Raw genomic sequence first — 21,059 nt, 5'->3', positions numbered from 1 at the left:
TCAAACGTAACTTTGATATTTTCACAAAAACTGAAGTTACAGTTGGGTCATCATATCCTAAATCAGCTGAAGCCAAAAGGATTCTTCTTGAAAAACCCACTTAATCCATCAACATACCCCTGAAACACCAGGAGAACAAGCTGTTCTTCACAAAACTATTAGAAGATAGTGAGACAGCCAATAACAGCTAATAATTAATGGAGTCTTAAAAGTCTTCTAAGCAAGGCAATTATTTAAAAAAAATAAGAAAGGTGCAGCAAAAAACTCCGCTCCTCCTTTCTGCCTTTCACTAAGCATGAAGAATAAAGAAAGACGGGGTTGCAGCCTAAGGCATTCGCAATGCCTATAGATCCTCAGGAGCAGCTAAGAAATGTCCGAATCTCAGTGAGCAGACAAAACCCAGGTTAAACTGTCCCAGCACTGTTCCTCTCAGAAGCATTCCTCTCTCACAGGCAGCTATTATCCACCTGAAACTATCTTACTGATTAAAAAAAAAATAAAAAAGAATAGTTTGATATCATGCAAATTCACCAGATAATTGAGCAGAACTTTGAAAATCAGATTATAAAATAATCAAAGCAATTATGCTGTCAAATGCTTTGTGAATTATGAAGCCAAGAACGTATCCCTTTCAAGGGCTTCTATTTTTAATTTATGACTGTTAATCTTATAGATTTGGCATGGCACAATCAGTAAGACCTGGCTTTCTATTTCTGTATTTCTGTAGGTTAAATGTCTCGTACTGAATACCAATGGTATTTTCCTACAGGACTGTTGGAAACTCAAAGGTTCCATTAGTTGCTGAGGAGGGACATAAAAGTAGGTCTCATCATTGACCAAAACACAGGAGGGAGGGATGAGAAGAGGGAGAGGCAGAAACTGCATGTCTGCAAAGTTGCATCTACCAACTCAAGAAAACATTGCTGTGCAATCCTAGCATACAAAACAACAATGATCACAAGTTAATCCCAAAGCCAGGTTTTCACAAGTCTCTTAGGCATTCAGATTCAGATATTCAGACATTGAATTCATTTTCATACTAGAAACAGAATAACTACATACCGTGCTGGAAACAAACATGCCAATGGTTTTGCTATGCCACAGATGCTCATGTCCCTGTTAGCAAGTTTAAATTCAGAGATGCCACATGGAATAAACACACTCCCCCATAATCAAACTTGCACCGAATGACATGATGCAGTTAGCAGGGATATTTTTTGCAGTTTATTACAGGAAAAGGTTCTCCTGTTCATACACATTTATAGACTGATGCACTGGGCAAAGTGCTAAAAGTTCTTCTAAAAGCAGCGGGAGCAGAAAGTTCCATGCTACAAAAAGAAAGGCCAGATTAAGCGCTTAGGGATTTACTCACATTATACATTACCTCTGTAGCTAATAGCAAAGCAAGGCTGACATGGAAGCACTACGCATATAAACCTACAGGCTTTCACAGTTCTCTGCACATAACATAATTGGGAATGTGAGCTGGAAAAGTGTATATGACAAAATACGCTTCCTGTGTTTGTACTTCCTGGCTGTTAGCGGTGACAAGAACATAAACGTTGAAATCTAAAATTATCCATACCATAATTACTGTAATTTGCACTGAATAAAGGTGAAGGCTATAATCACACTCTTGTATAATACGATTGTAAGGTTTACACACACTTCAGGATTCTAAAGATTACTACTCTATTTTTCCTTCAATATTTATGGAAAGATATATTACTAAGGCTAGCAAAGTGCCCAGCAAGAGAGAAAGAATTAAGTCTGCCTTTATGATCTGTACTTCAAAAACTATTTCTAAGCCCATTTCTGCACACTTATGATCCTACTGGATGCATTATTTTCATGGACATCTAATATAGAACACAGCATTTTCTATTTACAAGCAAAGTAGTGTTGTAAACAATTTCCATTTTAATCTGTGTTCAAATACCCAACATTCTGAGGGAGGGGGGAGGAGGGTGGTAGAATGTGCAAAGAAACAAAAAACCCCACAGTTTTTAGATGGTTTATGCATGTTTGGTGGTTGTCCTAAGATTTGCATGGGAGATTTGGTACTCTATTACATTTCTCTACTGTAAGAAACAAGACTACATTATATACTCCTGATTACTTGAAAAATAATTTCAAGCTTGATAGCATTCAGAAGCATCCTTCCAGCCAAGTCAAAAAACATCAAGAAGTTCATTGCTTCCCTGGGTCAGTTTTTCAAAGGCAAAATAAAACTTGAAATATTGTTATACAATTCTCTCCCTAAGGGACACGTGGTTCCTAGAAGCTGAAAGGAACTGAATTAAGAATACTTACCCATACAGACAAAATCAGACTTTCTAACATAATAAAATAGCATAGGAAGACTTGTACCATTGCAATCACTGCTATTTGGTGCACCTTGCTCCCACTAACATGTGTAACCTTTGATTTTCAATTGTCATTTGGTTAGGAGTTTCTCAACATCCATCTCAGCAGTCACTGAATCCATGAAAGGATTGGGACTTCAGTCACTGAAGGTTTCAGAATGAACTCATTTTGAATACTGTTTTAGAAGTTTGCAGTTATTTACAGCTATAGTGCTTTATATTTCCTATGACCGAACACTAGAAACATTCTGATGTCCAGAATTATCCATTCAACATAAATGCATTATCTAAATCTTAACTCTTAATGGATTACGCAGTTCTGAACACCAGTAAAAAACAAATCCAATGGTAAAACCAGCAGAGCTTCTGACAGCTCTGGTGCAACAAGCTTTAGTCTTCTACTGCCAAAGCAGCTCCTGTATTCCAAAGCTCACCAAGTTACATGGCAGCTGGCTCGGCAGCCCTGTAAGCCAAGCACCTCAAAGTTATTGCTTCCCCATCCTTTTGCCTCTTGAAGTAATCCCAGGAGATTAACATGAGTTTTACATTTAATGAAATGCTGCAGCTGCACAGTTACACGTCGGAAAGCTGTAGCAGTCAGAAAGGTACACTCCCAGCTGAGAAGCTGCAGCTGCCCTAAGTGCTCTGCACAAGGAATGCTGACTTACAGCTCCCTCTTTGTTTAACCCATCTGGTCGTGTTCTTTCTTGTGAGGGAGATTTAAAATAAATAAATAAATAAATAAAAATAAAATTACACAAATACACGAAGGTTGATCAATTTCCCTCATAATTATCTGGAGAAAAACACAAAATAATGAACAACAACAAGAAAAAAATCACCAACCGTGTCTTGAAAGTTAACAAGAGGTTGCACTTATCTGTCAGTGACCCTAGAAATAACTTCTCTCCAAATCCAAGGATGCCCTCCTAAAATCAACAGCTTCACCTCATATTCATTCCCTCACCATTAACTGTGCTGGCATTTTGTGCTGAAGATTTCTTCCACTTACTACTTATCAAGAGCAACACGTGTATGAGCCATTTAAAAAGGAAATGTGGATCCCTTCCTCCCCTGGCTGTCACCCAGAAGAGGAGGATGGAGGCAAAAGGAAAGGACCGTGAGATCAGACCCTGATAGCTGAATCAACAATTCACACCTCTTCTCATCACTGCATGACAGAGTTAATCCCACATAGTAAGTGGGACGAGAGAAGAGTTTCAGAAGAACTTCAGAAGGGATTAGAACACTGATGGCTTATATTTTAATAGCAGGCATTTACATAAAGTTATGTGGTTTCAGGCAGTATGGCTGGATGAAACACGAAGTGAACTCAGTGAGATACAAAAAGTTTCTTGCAGCTCGTCTCAAAGAAAGAGAATAGAAATTTCCATAGAAAAGGGATAAACTACTTTGAATGTTAGCAGGAAGATTTAGCTGGGATACGAGGAATAAGCTTGTTATGATAAGAGTAGTGAGGCAGTGGCACAGGCTGCCCAGAGAGGTAGGGCTGCCCCATCCCTGCAGACAGCCAAGGTCAGGCTGGACAGGGCTGTGAGCACTGATGGAGCTGTGGGTGTCCCTGTGCACTGCAGGGGGTTGGAATGGATGGTCTTTTATGGTTCCTACCAATTCGAACAATTGTACTTGGATTTTTTCAATATTCTGAAATACTTAAAACATCTTAAAAATAAGCTTACAACAAATGATTGGAATTCATTATATTCAAAAACATTTACGTGTTATTTCTGACGAGCCTGAGAAATATTTTCTGCTCTTTGAGTTTCATGCAATTCTTATGCAAAGCAAGAAAGCAGGAACCTTGGGTTCAATCCAAAAGAACTACCTTCTGTCGAATAAGTTGCTGATTAACAGAGGATATTGTCTTCAGATGTAAAGTGAAGTTATATGACTCCCATTGACACTACCATTAAGAGTCTTCCCTCTAGAAATCTAGACTAAAAAGCTGAAATGAGACAGACAGCATTTTTTCCTAATTATTATAATTGTTATAAAATACGATCTTTACTGTCTGATACTTAAGTATCTGTAAAACCCTGCCATCCAAAGAAACATTCCCACTGTCTGCAGCATGCAGCAAGCCTAACTTCCAAGATATATGATATTAGATGAGTAACTACAATGTATGTCACACACTTATTTCCTTAGTGGGAACAGCTTATGAGGTAGAGCCAGAACACATGGGAACTCCGGATCAAAGGCTCAGTCTTATGTATAACATTTCCTGCTGCTTCAGATACGGATATTACGCATCCTTTTGGTCACATACGACGACACGACCCAGACCAGTGGAAGGGGAAGCTGGATCAATTATGAAGCCTGAAATTCTTCATAAATAATGACCAGTTTTCTTGTGCTTTAGAAAGACATAAATATTACTTTAGATACAGACTGCCACACATCATATATGAATACTCAAATTATTAGGTTCTGTTAAATGATCTAGAAGCCAATCGTTTTAGCACTTCAAGATCTTGCCTGCATACACATCCTTCTCTTCATGAATTGATCTATAAATGCAAGTGTGCATTTTAACTGCTCTTTGACAAGCTCTGTGTGGATTTACAAATGTTTTAAGGCAGTGACTGACTATTAGGACTAAAAATGCCTTGACGCTATATGCTTCCCTTTACACCATTTAGAGATCTTTGTATACATGGAAGGAAACTTCCAGAGAAGTGACAGGGAATGCTGAAAGCGAAGCTGACAATGAAAGCCCCCAAAACCTGGCCTATCCATCTGGATAGAAGTGGCAAGTATGGAACTCCAAATTGCATGAAGGTCTCTACACAGCCTGGTTTCAGGTAAGGAGTGATGAATGGTCAACTGTACATAAAATTTAACGCATTCTGAGACTGTAAGACATTAAGAGAGTTTCTGCTTCTGAAAAGGCAGACTTACCTAAAAAAACTTTCCTAATAAATCAGCATTCCAGTGCATTTCTTTGGGAATTCAGTGGCACCAACATGAAATGCAAAATCAGCAAGTTATTAAAATACTGATGTAGTAATTCAGAGCTGAGCAACTAATGAGCCGTAAAGTTCACTTCTTAAAAGCAGGACACTCGTATGTTAAACGCATTCACAGTATTTTCTCTGTTCATTATAAATATTAATTTAGAGCTGGAAGGTGAGTAAAATCCAACTTCGATGGGTTCTCATTTAAGGATCAAATGTCTTTGGAACAAAACGTAATAACTATGGAGCCAACTCTGCCAAGCTTGTTATTAAATGTATTTTAGTGTCATAATGGATGCCAAATTAGGTCACTGGCAAATGAAAGGAAACAGATTTCCAGTTTGCCAAACAAACCAAGTTCCAACCCGTTCTGCAAAATTAATCCCAAATTTCCATAAATTAAGGCTATTTAAAACCAAATATGGCTAAAATATTAATTCTTTCAAGCACATTGGAAGCCAAAACGCATTATTATGCTTCTCCAAAAAGTACCATACTTTAGGAAAGGTGTATTGACAAACTTGTGCGACTTGGTATTTGCCCTGACTTACATACAGATTGTTGAGGAACGAGCAGATAACTCAGTGAAATATACTACAATGAAATATACTACAATGGCTCTCCTACATGGAAATTCGAAATTTAATCACCTGTATAGTTAAGCCAACAATTCTGTTAATCTCAATAAACTGACCCAAGACCAAATATATGGCAGCGCAAAAGTGTCAATAAGAAACAAATTAGCACATTAAAATATGAAATATATTGAGCTTGCCAGTATGAATGCAGATGGTGAAGGAGCATAAGGAACAAAAATTGCTTATTCGAAGCATGTATTCTCCTCATTCGAGGAAGATAATTATTTACCTGTAATTGTTCTCAGGAGATGCATGGAGATAACATCACAGCCCCTGCACCCATTGCTAAAAGCTACTAAGAGACCTGCAGGAGGTGCTACTGCTTTTTTTTCTGACCTACTAATACCTCTCCTAAGCTCTCCTGACTCTTAAGAAAAATTCCTCCTCCTGTAACACTAAAAAGCCTGACTCTGTCAGCTTGTGAGTCACATACGCTCGCTTCAGAAAGTTGACAATAACATGCTGCAGCACAAGGGACAATTTAATGGAGGCCTTAAGAACATCGGATTCCTTCTGAATTTGATTACTACAAACTACAATGAAGTTGATCTCCTGAAATAATTGTAAATGTCACATTCAACTGTTCCTCAGTGTAGTGTCAGGACTGATAACAGGCTCTGAGAAAGTCTGCTCAAACACGGCTTCCTAAAAGGGGAAGATCAGTCTGCAGAGGGATGCAGGTAACCCTTTTCTCTTTCAAAGAGGTGACAGGCTAGCCATTTTTTCAGGAGTTAGATGCAATTAGGATATTAGTGTCTACATACCGTATCTCTGCAGCAATTTCTTTGAATCAAAAATATCACAGTGAGGTTCGTTCAAAATAATATTTTTAAAAGCATTTGTGAAAAGAGAATGTTTCAATTTTCTCCTCAAAATTCATTTTGATCTTTCAGAACTTCCTGACAGTCAGAAAAGATGACTGTAATTTTCTTCTCCTTAGGCTTACTCTTCTTTAGATAGTGCATAGTTTCAGTTTCTGGGTTTCATACTCTTCTGGAACAGGAATGATCTCAAGTTCCAGAATCTCCACAAGACACAGACTCTTGATATTCTACTCCTTAAAACCTCAAGGTCTTCCCATGCTCAATATGTTTTTAGCTTAGAGAATACATAGGAAAAAATCGACAGGAAGCCCTTTGCATGCTATTGCATCACACAGTCTCAAATATTAATGCCTTTAAATATATAGCCCGTGAAAATACATGGTCTATGCCCACTTACTTGAGACAACTCTCAAGTTAGGATCACTTCAATTGCTTGAATGATTGATTTCTGCCAATATCCACCAGAACAAGGAGAAAGGAAGCAAAACATTAATAATTAAAGGCTAGATGTGGAAACCAAGTACTGTAATTCTACAAACACTCACTCCAATGAACTGAAGTGCTGTCAGGCACAGCTCCTCATATCCTGAATGCTCAAAGTCTCAGAGGTGGTCAGAAAGATCAATTTTCCATTCTGCAGAAACCTGGAAAGCACTATCACAAAAGGGTATCTGTGGAACAACGCGCTGCTTGTAAACGAGGAGCTGTCAGGATGACGTGGTATGACCGCAAGTATTTTGCAATGAACAAAGCAGCAACCTCCAGGGAATGACTCCAGCTGGCAGCAAAGGGAATTAATGGCTGGAGGCAGCACATTTAGTCATGGCTTCACTGTAGTAACAGCATGCAACAATCCATTCAGGCTCTAGCAGCCTTGGAGCTTCAAACTGCCAACGGGCTTGCTGTTTTTACTAAGAAGCATATTGGTTTTGTGTAAGCTTCTCTTCCCTCCACCTCCCCAAAAAAGCGAAAAACAACAAACAACAAACCCACAAAGTTCTTTTCAAGGCTCCGCTTTTTCCTGCCAAATAGATTTTACCAAAAACTTACCTCTGGGTACTTCAATTTTAAAGTTTTATGCATTTCCCGAAAACGACTGTATCGCCTGAACACGGTCCATGTCTCATCCAAGACTGTTATCTGTATCACATGAATTAAAAAGAGAAAACAGAAGTAAAATCACATAGCATGCCACACCAAGAACTACACAGCGTAAAGAGTTAGCAGATTAATACGGATAACAGTAGTTTCCTTAAATTCTATAATTTATGGCTTACTTAACTTTTCTGTTTTGGGAGGTTTTTGTTTGTTTGTTTTTGAATAAGGGTCACTGATTGCAAATGAAAAGACTGAACACATGTATTCCATATTCCAGGGTAGGTTGACAAGTCTGTAAACACCTTAAAATATCCCCAATCACTTGTCAGTGCAGCTATGCAGCTCACAGCATTACAATTAGTAGGCGTTCCACTAATGGACAGCACTCAGCACAAGTGTAGTGTAGCCTCTTTCTATGTTGATGTAGGTGCATCTGTTCTCATATAAAATGATGCATACATTCATGTGGAAATGCACATAAAAATATTAAACATACTTTTCCTGTAAACAAAGAGTTGATTATCGTATAGAATGTGGTTCCAATTTGTACAGTAGGAAAGAAAATATATTTCCTTTCAGTGGAAGATATTCCTTTAAAGAACTCTAGGACTGTATCATCAGCACGTTGGTGAGCATCTCATTTATACAGGAAGTTTCATTAAAATCAATAGAAGTGCTCCTGTGGAAAAAAAAGCACAGAGCAAAGGAAGCCAAGAGGAAGGCAATTCAACTACCCAACTTTGCCATCAGTTATAGTCCAAACCCTCACTGGAACTGAGAAACTGGCATAAAAATTTCAGTGAATGAAACATTTTTCACCACCTAAAATTAGGTGAAATGAAAGAAATTTCTAAGCGGGTCCTAAAAGTGATACGAAGAGCCTCTGATTTCACAGCAAAGCCCTTCTATTACTCTGATGATCTAATGCTATTGAGTGATGCTGCGGCGAGAGGAAGGCATTTTGCTACACCAAATAGCACAGCTGAAGAAAACCAACTAGCAATACCTAAACAGGAAAGCTTATTGCCTTTTTAATCCAGTGGGCCTAATATATGATATAACTTCTGTCCAGCAATGAATTTGTGCATAAGAATCAACAATATGCATTTTGCAAAATGCATTTTATAAAGATATGGGCTTGGGTTTTAACCCAAAAGCGAGTCTTAAAATGCACAACCAGCTCCCACACTACAAAGCGTATGATAGTCACAGGATGACGGAAAATGGGAATGGAGAAGGATAACCAGGTAGGAGAAAAAGAAACTGGCACAATAAAACCAGCATCCTGGTTTGATAAGAGCCAGCAGTGTGCTCCTGCAGCCCGGGAGGCCAGCTATATCCTGAGCTGCATCAACAGAGGGGTAATGGGTAGCAGAAGGGTAAGAGAGAGGATTATTATCCCCAGCTGCTCTGTGAGGCCCCACCTGCAGTACTGCATCCAGGCCTGGGGCCCCCAGCACAAGAAGGATGCTGAGATGATGGACTGGGTCCAGAAGATGCTCAGAGGGCTGGAGCACCTCTCCTATGGAGAAAGGCTGAGGGAGGTGGGTTTGTTCAGCCTGGAGAAGTCTCTGGGAAAATTTCATTGCAGCCTTCCAGTACTTGAAGGGAGATTATAAGCAGGAGGGGTAGTAACTTTTTACATGGTCTGATAATGATAAGACAAGAAGGAATGAATGACTTTAAGAGAAGAGATTTAGGTTAGACATTGAGAGATGTTTCACTCAGAGGGCAGTCAGGCCCTGGCACTGCTTCCATAGAGCTGTGGGTGCCCATCCCTGGAAGTGCCCAAGGCCAAACAGCATTGCTAAGAGTTGTCAACTCAGCCTTTTACCAAAGCGATCTCTGATCCATGCTTCCCCATCTGCCTTTACAGGGCCATACTAAAAACAGTTAAACTGGCAGCAGCATTTTGGAAACCAAAAAATACACCACGTAATGTCAGGAATTAGGTATTGTTTTGTTGGTTAACTTTTAGTTTAAAGATATAAGTAAACAAATCCGAGCTTCTAAGAGTGCTTTTCAGAAATACTCTTCACAAACTGCAGCTGGACCAGGTGATCTGTGGAGGTGCCTCCCAACTGAACTACTCCGCTCTAAAACAAAACATTTTTCTGGCATTATCTCCTCAACACAAATTCATTATTTCTGATATAATTCATCTTTCCTGTCACCAACAAGCTTGACTGCTGCTAGGATGTCTGCATGACGGACTGCATTTCCTTACAAATAAATTCACACAGTTGTCCTCCCTCAATGTCTTTGCCCTCCCTCAATGTATTGTCAATCTCCCAAGCCTTACAAACGAGGCAAACGGGTACAACCTGCATAGGCAGGTTTACCTACAATAAACGAGGGATTCAGAAACGTGCATGTTGAACCGATCTTAACCCATTATCCATTTTGTTCTGAATAATCACCTTAAAGTAAAGCGCTCCACGACTTCAATGTTGTTTCTAGTTTGTTTTTGCTTTAAATCCATGTTGCGAAATTGCCAATTGAACTGTGAGCTTTTAGTGTGATAAATTTCATTTGCACATGATATTTATGCAAAAACGACCTCTTTTTTCCCCAGAGCTTTTGCATTGGCATGCCTTTCAGGGAGCATCCAGGACTCTCCCAGCTACGCAGCCTGGGGATGAGCAGGTATGTCAGCTTGCCAACGATGCTGTTGTCTGAGCATCTGGCAGCTGTCTAAGTGACAGGGCAGTACCGAATACACCCAACTGCCTGCAGCCAACTTCTTAAAAGGATCTAACAAATACAAACTGTTCTTACCACTTCAGCAATACTTGACAGAACTGCATAGGAAGGCAAAGCCACGGATCTGCGCTGCTGAGTACCTGAAGCTTGCTCTCTACTGTGTTCCCTGGTGGCTTGATTTGACTTGTTCCCTGTCATCCCCTTTGTTTACTCCCCTGATTAGTGTATGAGACTATTGAGTAAATGCACTCCAACACCTCACAGTTGTTAATGAGCCTTTTTCCTCTGTTGAGGTGAGGTGCCATCAGTCACTCTCTCTTTCCATGCTGCTGATATTATCAGAAAATAAATTTCAAAGCTAAACAAAACCCGAACCAACCCCCAAAGCTCCACAATAACGTTACTGTTAAAGCAGATGGGACCGTACTCCACTGACATAAGTAGAAGCATAACAGTGTATTTGACATAGCAATGATGTTTCTAGAACATGGCCTTGTACTCCTACAGCTGATACAGCCAGTGTGGTCTGGGATTCTTTCTCCCATCCTTCAGTAAAGACTGTATGACAGATTATACAGAATGCAAGTATGGAAGTAGGATCAATGAAAATCTATTGAACTGTAACAAATAAAACAAATTTGAAAGGCCATTTACTTTTTACTTGTAATTTACTACTAGTTATAAATATATATAAATGCATACATATGGTTGAGTAAATCTGTAAGACATTTTTGAAACACTCTGATCTGGGCACTTACATGACCTTAGCCTTGGCTTATAGTTGCGTTTCTTTTTTCACTCAAGTTAAAGTGCAGCATTTCCTACATAAAACCCAGACATTTGCAAGGAGATACTGCAGTCCTGTTTCCTTAACTTTCACTCTGCACAATGGCAGGTGATCACTTCAACTGATATTTTCAACCAATTTCATTCTAAGGCACTAAAAAAATTTGCTCTCCCATCCTCCCCCCAATCCATGCAAATAAGTAAAGCCACAAAAATAGGTGCATATTACACCTGCTTCTGAAGCGATCAGAAAAGGAAGAATTGCCACCTTACACTTCTAAGCTTGTTAAGCAGTCACCGTGAAGGTCCCAAAAATGGACCTTGCTGAAATTACTCCTCCCACTGTCAATGAATACAGCCTATGAAGATGTAGAACATGCAGGACACCAAGGGCTCATCCTGCCCTTTTTAATGGATATTTTTACATTTATCCTTTAGGGTGTCAGTACTGTTGAGGACTGTTTCTTTAATTGTGTTCCCCACGGGGCGTGCAATGTTTCATGTATTAATGAGCACTGCTTTTGCTTTACTTCAATTCTACAGGATAAAATGTTGCTGAAACCCATCAATGTTGTTAGCAGACCCACCACAGCACTTGGTGAATGCAAGCTCATAACTAGACCTTAAAAAAAATAAACAACCCACTGCTTTGGGATGCATCTGCCTTGATCTTCTACAGAGAACTCATCAAAGATGACTGGAAAGCTTTGAAACACAAGAAAAAGCCAGTTTTGATAAAATATCTAAGAGGATGAATAAAATGAAAGAAGTCACAACAACTGGGGGAAGCTGAATAAAAATAATAAGGCATGCATGTGTACATTTACATATGTATATATATATTTACCTACAGGCATGCACACCTTTCTTGTCAGAGGATCCCCGGACAGGGCTATGCTCAATTTCTGGTTTAGTTTCCCATCACCTGCTCTTGGGAGACCCACTCATGTCTTTGAACTGGAAGTTCCCTGCAACCTCACTGCTCCTCCTGCTTCCCACAGATGCTGTCTAGTAATTTCAGGTACTCTGTGACAGCTGTCAACAAGGCAAAAACCTGACGATGCAAAAACTCTTCCCACATGCCATTTCTACTGTGGCTTTGTCTGAATATTCCGTGTATTACAGCAACACAAAAGGAAGCGGAGAACACACGATCATCTTCTGGTATTCTAATTCAGCTCTAAGGTAACTGTGCTTTGATTGAGTTACTACTGCTTCATCATGTCTTTAAAGACTGAATATAAAACTGTCACCCAAAAGGAAATTTATTTGGGAAGTTATCTATTAGTATCAATTATTCAACAGCAGACCCACAGAAACGGCTCCGTGATTTCTCCTGCAGCAAAAGAAGAAGGTGCTAACTCTAACGGAGCGTGTTTTGGTTTCTATTCTCTGAAGCATCTTATGGGCCTTTCTTGACATCAAAAAGCGAGACCTGTGTCAAGTGGCAGAAGGTGAGCAGGTCAGAACACCTTTCCAGGGATCACATAAATTCAGATGAACGAGATGCTGAACTTGCACTAGAAGAAAATCTTTTTGGATGGTATAGAAGGGTTATAAGACTTATGAACTAAAGCAGTGCTGCCAAGAAGTGTGGAACTTGTTCTCTTTCTTTGGGCATGTAAACAAAGTAATTTTTACTGTTTCATTTTACAAGAAGAAATCTATACAGAATATTTGTCAGATTTGTTCCTCCTTACAGCAGTATGCAAGGATTTAACTTCAAACGCAATCACTAGAAACATCTGCTGATGAAAATACTTCTGAGATACTTAGGATTCAAAGTTTTTGAGTCTGTTTTACAGTTCAAATCAATCATCTTGACTGGGTCTGATTTTTAAGTGCTGTTGAACACAAAAAGGTCACCCACCCATTTTCCCAACAAGAAGGAGAACTTTGGTGAAGAAAGCTCACTTGGGCAGCAGCAAAGGACATGAGACAAACACTACAAGAGCCTCTTTCCAAGATTGATGTACCTTCCAATGCACCATCACCTGGAAATTAACTAAAGAAAAGTGGGGCCATTATAAAGAATTATTTCTACTACTGGCATTGTATCCTCACCCATCAGTAAAGGGTAAAACAGGTTCACATTCTCTCCTTCTTGCTTGAAGAAAGGCAATTCTACTTTCTTAGCTTTCAGGGGAGAAAAAAAATAAATCACTATATCGCATATTCTGATATCTTACAGAATATGAGCAGGAACGGCTGAAGGATACTAAAGATCCAAGCAGAGATAGGAGCTCTGCAGGGAAAAGATTTAAAATAGAAAAGTTTGTGGAAACTCTGCAGATTGTAGCTTGGAGCAAAATCCTGACCACAGCAAAAGCAGCCCAGCGTGGCACAGAGATCTGTAGGCAAAGGGAAAGGAAAAAGAAGTGTACACAGCTGATTGATTTGTGTAAGGGAGCGACTAAGATATCCCACAGAGTGTCAAACTAAGGTCCGTAGGAGTTATAATAAAAATATTTATTGCTCTAAGGAACTTGCTAGCAATAGAATGCAATTATTAAAGTGATAGCCCATTCTCTACTCTGTACTATCATTTACTTGCTTTGAACTTCATCAAAGATATTTAAGCAGCGGTTTCTCTCAGAGGCAATCTAGAGTTGGCACACGAGAGAGAAAAACGATGGTACTGCAAAGTACAACAGAAGAGAACAGCCACACCATATACAAAGCTCTTGGCCAGAGGACTGCATCAGGTCATTCCATGCCACTGGAGAGGCCAGCCTGTGAGTCTTGCTTCTTGCAGAAACAAAACACAAGCAACAGAACTGCTGAAGCCTAATTTCATGTGCCCTTGTATTTTTTGTTTGGATATTATCCTGTTCTTTCCTCATTAACAATTCCACCTCTTTCCAGCATATTTCCCCCCCACCCCCTCCCCCCCCGCCATAACATCTCCTTCTGCATCAACTGTAAACCTTTCTCCACATATTACCTCTTCATGCCAGGTCCCCCCTATATGCTTCTGTGGAATTTAGAGGTGAAGAAAGAGTACTTGGAAAAGAAATCTACAGACTGTTACTAAAAGGACACAACACTTTTTACTTTATCTACCTTTACTAACCATTACCCAGCTTAGTAAATCCCATCAGCAGAAAACAGTTGGCAAGCAGCTGTAGAAGCTTGGGGTTCATGTGCATTTACTCTTTCCTCAGCATCACTGATAGGTGCTGGGCTTTCACTGACCCCAGCAAATTCAACATTCAAGCAGCAAAAAGGAGCATTCCATTCACAAACAGTGCAATATGTTTCAAGATGACAATTTAATTAGCAATAAACAGAGCTAAGACTGACGGTCTCAATGAAAGACTCTGCAAAAGAGACCATGAACATAGCTCAAAAACAGACCTGCACACTGTGAAGGCAGGTCACTCCTCCAGCTTTCACCACCTGATGAAGCATCTGGCAGTACACTCAGTATAGGTGGCTGCCAACTGAGTCTCTGATGCCATGTATATCAGTTATGCTACATGTCCACATGCACTGAAAGCACATTTCCAATTAGATTTCACATCTTGCTTTGAAAAAACACTGGCTTGGTACCAGAGGAAACATAATGAATATGCATTTTTTTTTCCAGCACTTCTGCAGAGTATTGACTGGGAGAGACACTAGAATGGAGGGGAAACAGTTTGGAAAAGTGAGACCTTGTAAACTCAGGGTGGGAAGAAGCAGAACAAAGAGCCAGAATTGAAACAAACCTTTATTGTGGGAATGTGCAAAATACTTAAATTAGGCTCTCGTTAGGTAAGTATTTCAAGTCCAAACACTTCTGTACCTTACACTTGCATCTTAGTATGACCTGGAACTGTCTTTCCCAAGGGTCTGACAACCGATCATTTAGAAAATACTTGTCTTTATAGTGTTCTGTACTGCTCATGCTTCTCATAACCCCTTCCATTTAGTAGTACAGATGCCACTTACACAGGACAAGAACTGTACTCACTGGAAGAAGGACTACATTCCACTGCGACTAGCAAGGTGATTCCTGTAATATGGAGATTCTCAAAATGTTTCCTATTGCTGTTTCCACTGTTACTAACTGCGATGTAGTTACAGTGAACACCTACAGTTGGACAGAGATAACTAGGAACTGGATGTTTTTAAAGAAAAGGCATGTTCCTATTATTACTATTACTATGATGATATTTCTATGTTTGTAAAACATTAAGGAGAAGCAAGTGAAGTGCACTTACCTTTATTTCAAACTCGTAGTGTTCATCCTTTCCCTGCCCACACAGGACATAGCGTGGAATACTAATTTTAATTGGGTCCTTTAGGTCATCTGGATTTGCTCCCAAAGAACGACAGACCATCCGCTTTCATGTGCATACCAAATAGGGAGAACAAAGGAAAACCAAAATCACTAAGTAAGGAAAAAGAAAAGAAAAAACCTTCACTGAAATTGAGAAAGCATTCTCAGCCAGAAGAGCTGGGAAAGAGAGCATGAGAGTGGCAGAAATTAATCTGAAAGTGAAGGAATTACTTGAAAACAAAGTGGATCTGCTTTTATAAGCAAGCCCTGGCATTTCACTACACATAAAATACATGAGGTGAATTTACTGCAGAACACTCAGCTTGGATATCAAAACTAAAGGAAAAGAGAAGGCTTATTAACCCTCCTTGAAAAAATAAACATGCATATGATGAGTTCATTTTTCATACGTACTTATATAACAAATCTATTTACAATATCTTGCAAAGCAGTGGGAGGTCCAAATAATTCAGAAAGCTCTTACAGCGTGGATTTAAATCCAAGTCATTTTACAATTAAACAAGGTATAGACAACACAGGAATCTACTGTCAAAAGAGTTTCCTATTATTTTCTTAAAATCCTAACCCGTAACAGAAACCTCAACAATGATATGCATATAAGGAGTGGACAAAGCTATGAAGTGTTATTTATAGTGAGAGCACACTGGGCTAACAGTCAGATGGCATTCATAATTGTAAAGTTAAGTCAATAATAAATAGCTTTGCAGATGAAAAGATGGATGTTTTGTAGAGATCCTGTCCAAAAGGTAGCACAAGCATTTGTAGTGAATGAAAACAGAAACTGCTTTTTAGGCAGTCATCCACTGACTCAATCGAGAGCTTTTGCACTGAAAATACAGTTGAAGAGGCAACAACAGCACAACAAATATAAGTCAAAAACAACAGGAAAATGAGTTGAGAAACTATCACTTCAAATCTATGGCCACCCCACAAATCTGTATTTAAGGGTGCTATCCATCACTCCATCTGCAGCTGTATTCTCAACGTTTACTCTCAGAACTTCAGTAGCTTTCATGAAGAACGCTGCACGGTCAAAGTCCGTCAGGTTTGACCAACACTACTCAAAAATCTGAACATGGTTCACATTTCTGCCCAGTGAACTGGGTCCCTCTGTCACAACTCTGGTTGCATACCATATATGACGTTACTACCAAAAATGGCAGCTGCAGAATAGTTTGAAACAGTCCCATCTGAAGGCTGTTACATATAGCTTTTTCGTATCCACATCTGGTTATTGAGAAGACGGGTTGTTATCTCATTATTTCATTAGTAGCTGCTTATAAATGCCAATATCATTTTTCTTAATGCTAGCATTAATAGCAGTGGAAAAGAAAACACAAAAAGAAAGACTGAGTTTGAATAGATTTATAAAAATAAGAATAATAATCTTTGTTTACCAAACAATGATTTTCTCCCCCCCCACACACACACTGCTCTTCTTTCACTTTCCCCTCAGTTATCAGCTTTTCAACTACACATCAGCTTTCTGGAGTATAGAAATGTAAGCAGTTCCATCCTTGGGGAAAAGGGGAGTTCACTGCCTTGACGACAGTACGATCCATTTTAAAACAATAAGAAGGCCATAAAGTCACTCTTAAAGCCACCTCTGTCAAGACGTAATTTATTGTCAGTCATTTTCAGGAAATTATTACAAACAGCTAATAGTCAGAAGAATAATCTCAAAGACAATGTACTGTGAAAAACTTGCCCTCGTACATTAAATAACTCTTTGATAGTGACGAACATCCATCATTATGCTTAATTTACAGCGAAATAAAAGATTCCATAGTGAAATCTTTTTCTTTTTTTTTTCCTCGTAAATGTGAATTATATTCAGCAAGTTAGATTTGAAAACAAAGAAGAAAACCACGTTATCTGGAACACAACACGTGCAAACATCTTTAAACTGCGGAGTGCAATCTAAAAAGAAATTAGTTTCAGTAATTGCTGTCATTTAGCAGCCCTGACTTAAGACAGTCCTCACAGAAAGCACCGCTTCACATTAACTTTCACCAAGACTGAAGAAATAACTTAATGATGTGAGTAAGGGAGTTGCTCTCTAACTAGGCTGATATAATGTCATACTCCAACACAAGTACTGTATGCGCCATGCTCTGTGAAATATTTATGTATACTTTTCTTGTTAAAAACAAAAACTATACCTCAAAACAAACCAACACGCTTTGCTCTTGGTTTTGGAATCGCTCAGGGCAGTATAAAATTGTGTTATGATAGGAGAATCACAACTTACTATCCAAATTACCCTTCATCCTTCCAGCCACAGCTTCCTCATCCAAAGTAAGTTACATCTTTTTAAATCTCAAGTGAATTACATTACTATGCCTTAACGGAAGGTAAGAATCAATGGGAACCATTTGTATACTAGTAAAGAGACTGAAGTCTGTCTGGTAGAAGATCGCACCTCTCCAGGCAATATGCTTACAGAATTTAGAATTTCAGATTAGATCCCACCACTTTTCCTGCCAAGGACCATCTTCCACAAACATGGCAGATGGCACATTCATACTCTGTTCCCATTGCAGGGGAAGAAACAAAAGATGGCTTATTTTTAATTTTTGAAGATTGGACAGGAGTAACAGGTAAAGAGGAACCTTTTACTAAGCTCAAGGCAAGACGTGACTAATGGAAATGCTTCAACCATTTTCAATAGTTCTGTTATTTTTTGGAACATGGTATTGAAGAAAGCAATTTAATCCCACAGCATCATCAACCCCACTAGTAAACAAGCTGAAAACGTGGAAACTCAGGCCAGGCATCTGACACATTACATGAGACAATTCTAGGGTTAAATATGCTTCATCCTTCAGGCAGTATCCCCAGCTGCTAACTATCCATTTAACAGTATGAGAAACACGTACACAAATCATAAACCTTAAAGCTTCTGTCTTAACACAGTTGTAGTAGCATTACCAAAGGTCAAATTGGCGAAGCATAACATCTTTTCACACCCTGTAATCTCCTTCATTTTCACATCACATTTTCCACAAGCACTCATATCACTGGGAATACAAAGACTTGTATTGTGTGGGAGTTCAAGCTGATTGTTTGGACAAAATAGATAGGAATGACTCAAAAAAAGCCTTATGCTTTTTCCCTGCAAGAACAAAGTAGGGTGGCAGGGTAGGGGGAATGAAATTGAAAAAGACAATTGGATGATCTCTGCATTTCTCTTGTTCTGTTTCACTGCTTCCATGTAGCCCGTGCTTTCTTGGGCCTGAGCAAAGGGGGAAGACCAAGGAAAAAAGAGATAGAGTAAATCCATCAACTCCAGGAACCTCAGACAGCACGACTTAAATCAAACACAACTCCTTTTGCACTTGTGAGAAACATTCATCCAAGAGGGTATTAAACCTCCATGCAAAACTCCAAGTCAACCCAGATTTGCCAGCGTTATTCTCTCTAAAATTGTAACAACAAAAACTATCAGCATGCTTAGTATTAACAGCATACAGTGAACTGTATGTACTGAACTGTAGCCTTAAACACACTTTGCAGATCAGACACAAAATATTGCAAATATTTGGAAGCACTGAGATCAATGGCACAAAATAGATGAGAAGCGTGAAAAACAAAGATACTCAGATTAAGTAAAAGGTCAATCAAGGAGGTGTGGAGAAAAGACATTTGGATGGATAGGAGATGGAGGAAGCCAAAAAAAAACACCCAAAAAGGAAATCAGAAGATACAGCTACAATTATAGTTTGGATCTACCTACTACTTAAAATAGAACCATTTAATTTCCTCCCATTTCCAAGGAAATTTATGTACAGCACAAAAGTAAGCTATCAAAGTAACAGTGATTTTTTATAAGATACATGTACCCAAACTAAGACATTCTCTTAAGTGCCCAAAGGACTATTTTTTTCCCCCTCTTTCCTTTTAAAATAAAATCAATAGACAAAAGAGTATTTTATCAATATTCATTAGCCTTCCTATTTTGAATGTATCTAAATGTATTTCGATTTCAACACCTAGTCAGATGCATAATTAGCCAAATGGCTTCTTCACTTGAACTGAATGTTAATTTCCAGATCTCCGATGGGATATGCAAACTGCTTTGAGGAACTGATGGGCTGACTGTCATTTGAGTATTTATTTCTTTTCCATAGTATTTTGAAAAACCAATTCCTGAATCAGATCCAACCTTGCTCCTTCTAGAAAACACAAGCTCAATTTTTGTGAAATTCTCTTTGTCTGGCAAAACTACACATCGGATATCATTCAAACTGTACAACTGAAGGCTGTCAAATTGTGATCGCTTGCATGAAGCATCCAAAAAGTTAGGTGCAGGATAAAAGGCACTGTTTTCCCTTAAGAGACCGACATGAGTAGTAGTAAGAACTAGAGATCTATACACAGTCTGGTTAGCACAGTCTGTTTTCACGGTGGTATATAGCAGTACTTGAATGTCAGCTAATGAAGGTTTAATATCTCCCATATTTTCATGGAGTAAGTAAACCAAATCAGCTAATACAGTTCTGAATTTACATGACAAACGCACTCCTTGTGCAAAGACTATGTCATTCACTTCTGATGTCCAGTCAAGTGAAATCTGCATCAAATCATCTTTCAAGAGCTGGCAATTTAAACAAGCAGCATCCTCCGTTGTAGAAATCAAAATGCTCATTATGTCATGGCAAATTCTTTGAGTGTAGTGTCTGTTATAGGTAAATATTGTGAGTACATCATCTTCAGCAGAACACAGGAGACTCATAGTCTGTCCAGCAAAGCCAACGTGAATCTCCTGTACTGTAATGATTGGAACCTCATGAAATACTGCCAAGGAACTCTGGCCAATCTCTTGTCTGGCTGATGAAACAATAACATACAAAACAGAGCTGAACAGAAGTAAGCAAGCAGGTTCTGGATCGCATTTTTTGCAATTGCCAACAGCAAGCCAATATACGCCTTTCAACTCCTCCATAGTAGTACAAATCTGAGGTAGTGCACGGGTCAAAAAGTCCAGCGCTTTTTCAAGAGAACAGACCTGAAGCTTCATAAAGACATCAGGAAAATGCAAAAAAGTCTGTCTTAACACAAGACTGTTTTCCAGCTCTTCATTCTTACAACAGCACACAAAACCTCCAGCTGGCTTTCTCACACAGGCATCTGAGATTCTTGTGTTTACACACATCCTGACATCTTCTTTCACAGGGGTCTCAGGGAAAACAATATTTTCAGTATGAGCTTCGGTGTCATCAGTACAGTAGGACATGTCTTGACTCACACAGGACTTAAAGGATACATCTAATTCCAAGTTCTTTATAAGTGGCAAATGTTTTATTAGTGACACCACCTGTGCACATCTCCCACTTTTGTCACATAAACTTCGCAACTTCTTAATTTGTTTAGGAACCACC

General features: G+C 39.1%; 1 protein-coding gene across 4 annotated transcripts in view; it reads right to left on the bottom strand.

Annotated features, from left to right (window-relative positions):
- KIF16B (kinesin family member 16B) overlaps positions 1-21,059 on the bottom strand; it is a 126,449-nt gene that overhangs the window by 29,106 nt on the left and 76,284 nt on the right. For 3 of the 4 annotated variants that reach the window (XM_072333335.1, XM_072333336.1, XM_072333337.1), the window contains 2 exons: positions 15,599-15,721; positions 7,857-7,946 (listed from right to left, as the gene is read on the bottom strand). In XM_072333335.1, coding sequence (XP_072189436.1) covers positions 7,857-7,946; positions 15,599-15,721 — 213 coding nt within the window. Of the gene's footprint in view, positions 1-7,856; positions 7,947-15,598; positions 15,769-21,059 lie in introns of those variants that run through there. The other variant, XM_072333338.1, reaches the window with a different exon arrangement.

The sequence above is a fragment of the Excalfactoria chinensis genome, chromosome 3 (genome assembly GCF_039878825.1).
Source record: "Excalfactoria chinensis isolate bCotChi1 chromosome 3, bCotChi1.hap2, whole genome shotgun sequence".
NCBI lineage: Eukaryota > Metazoa > Chordata > Aves > Galliformes > Phasianidae > Excalfactoria > Excalfactoria chinensis.
Note: the sequence above shows the minus strand (reverse complement) of the source record. Positions and strands in the feature narration are given on the sequence as shown.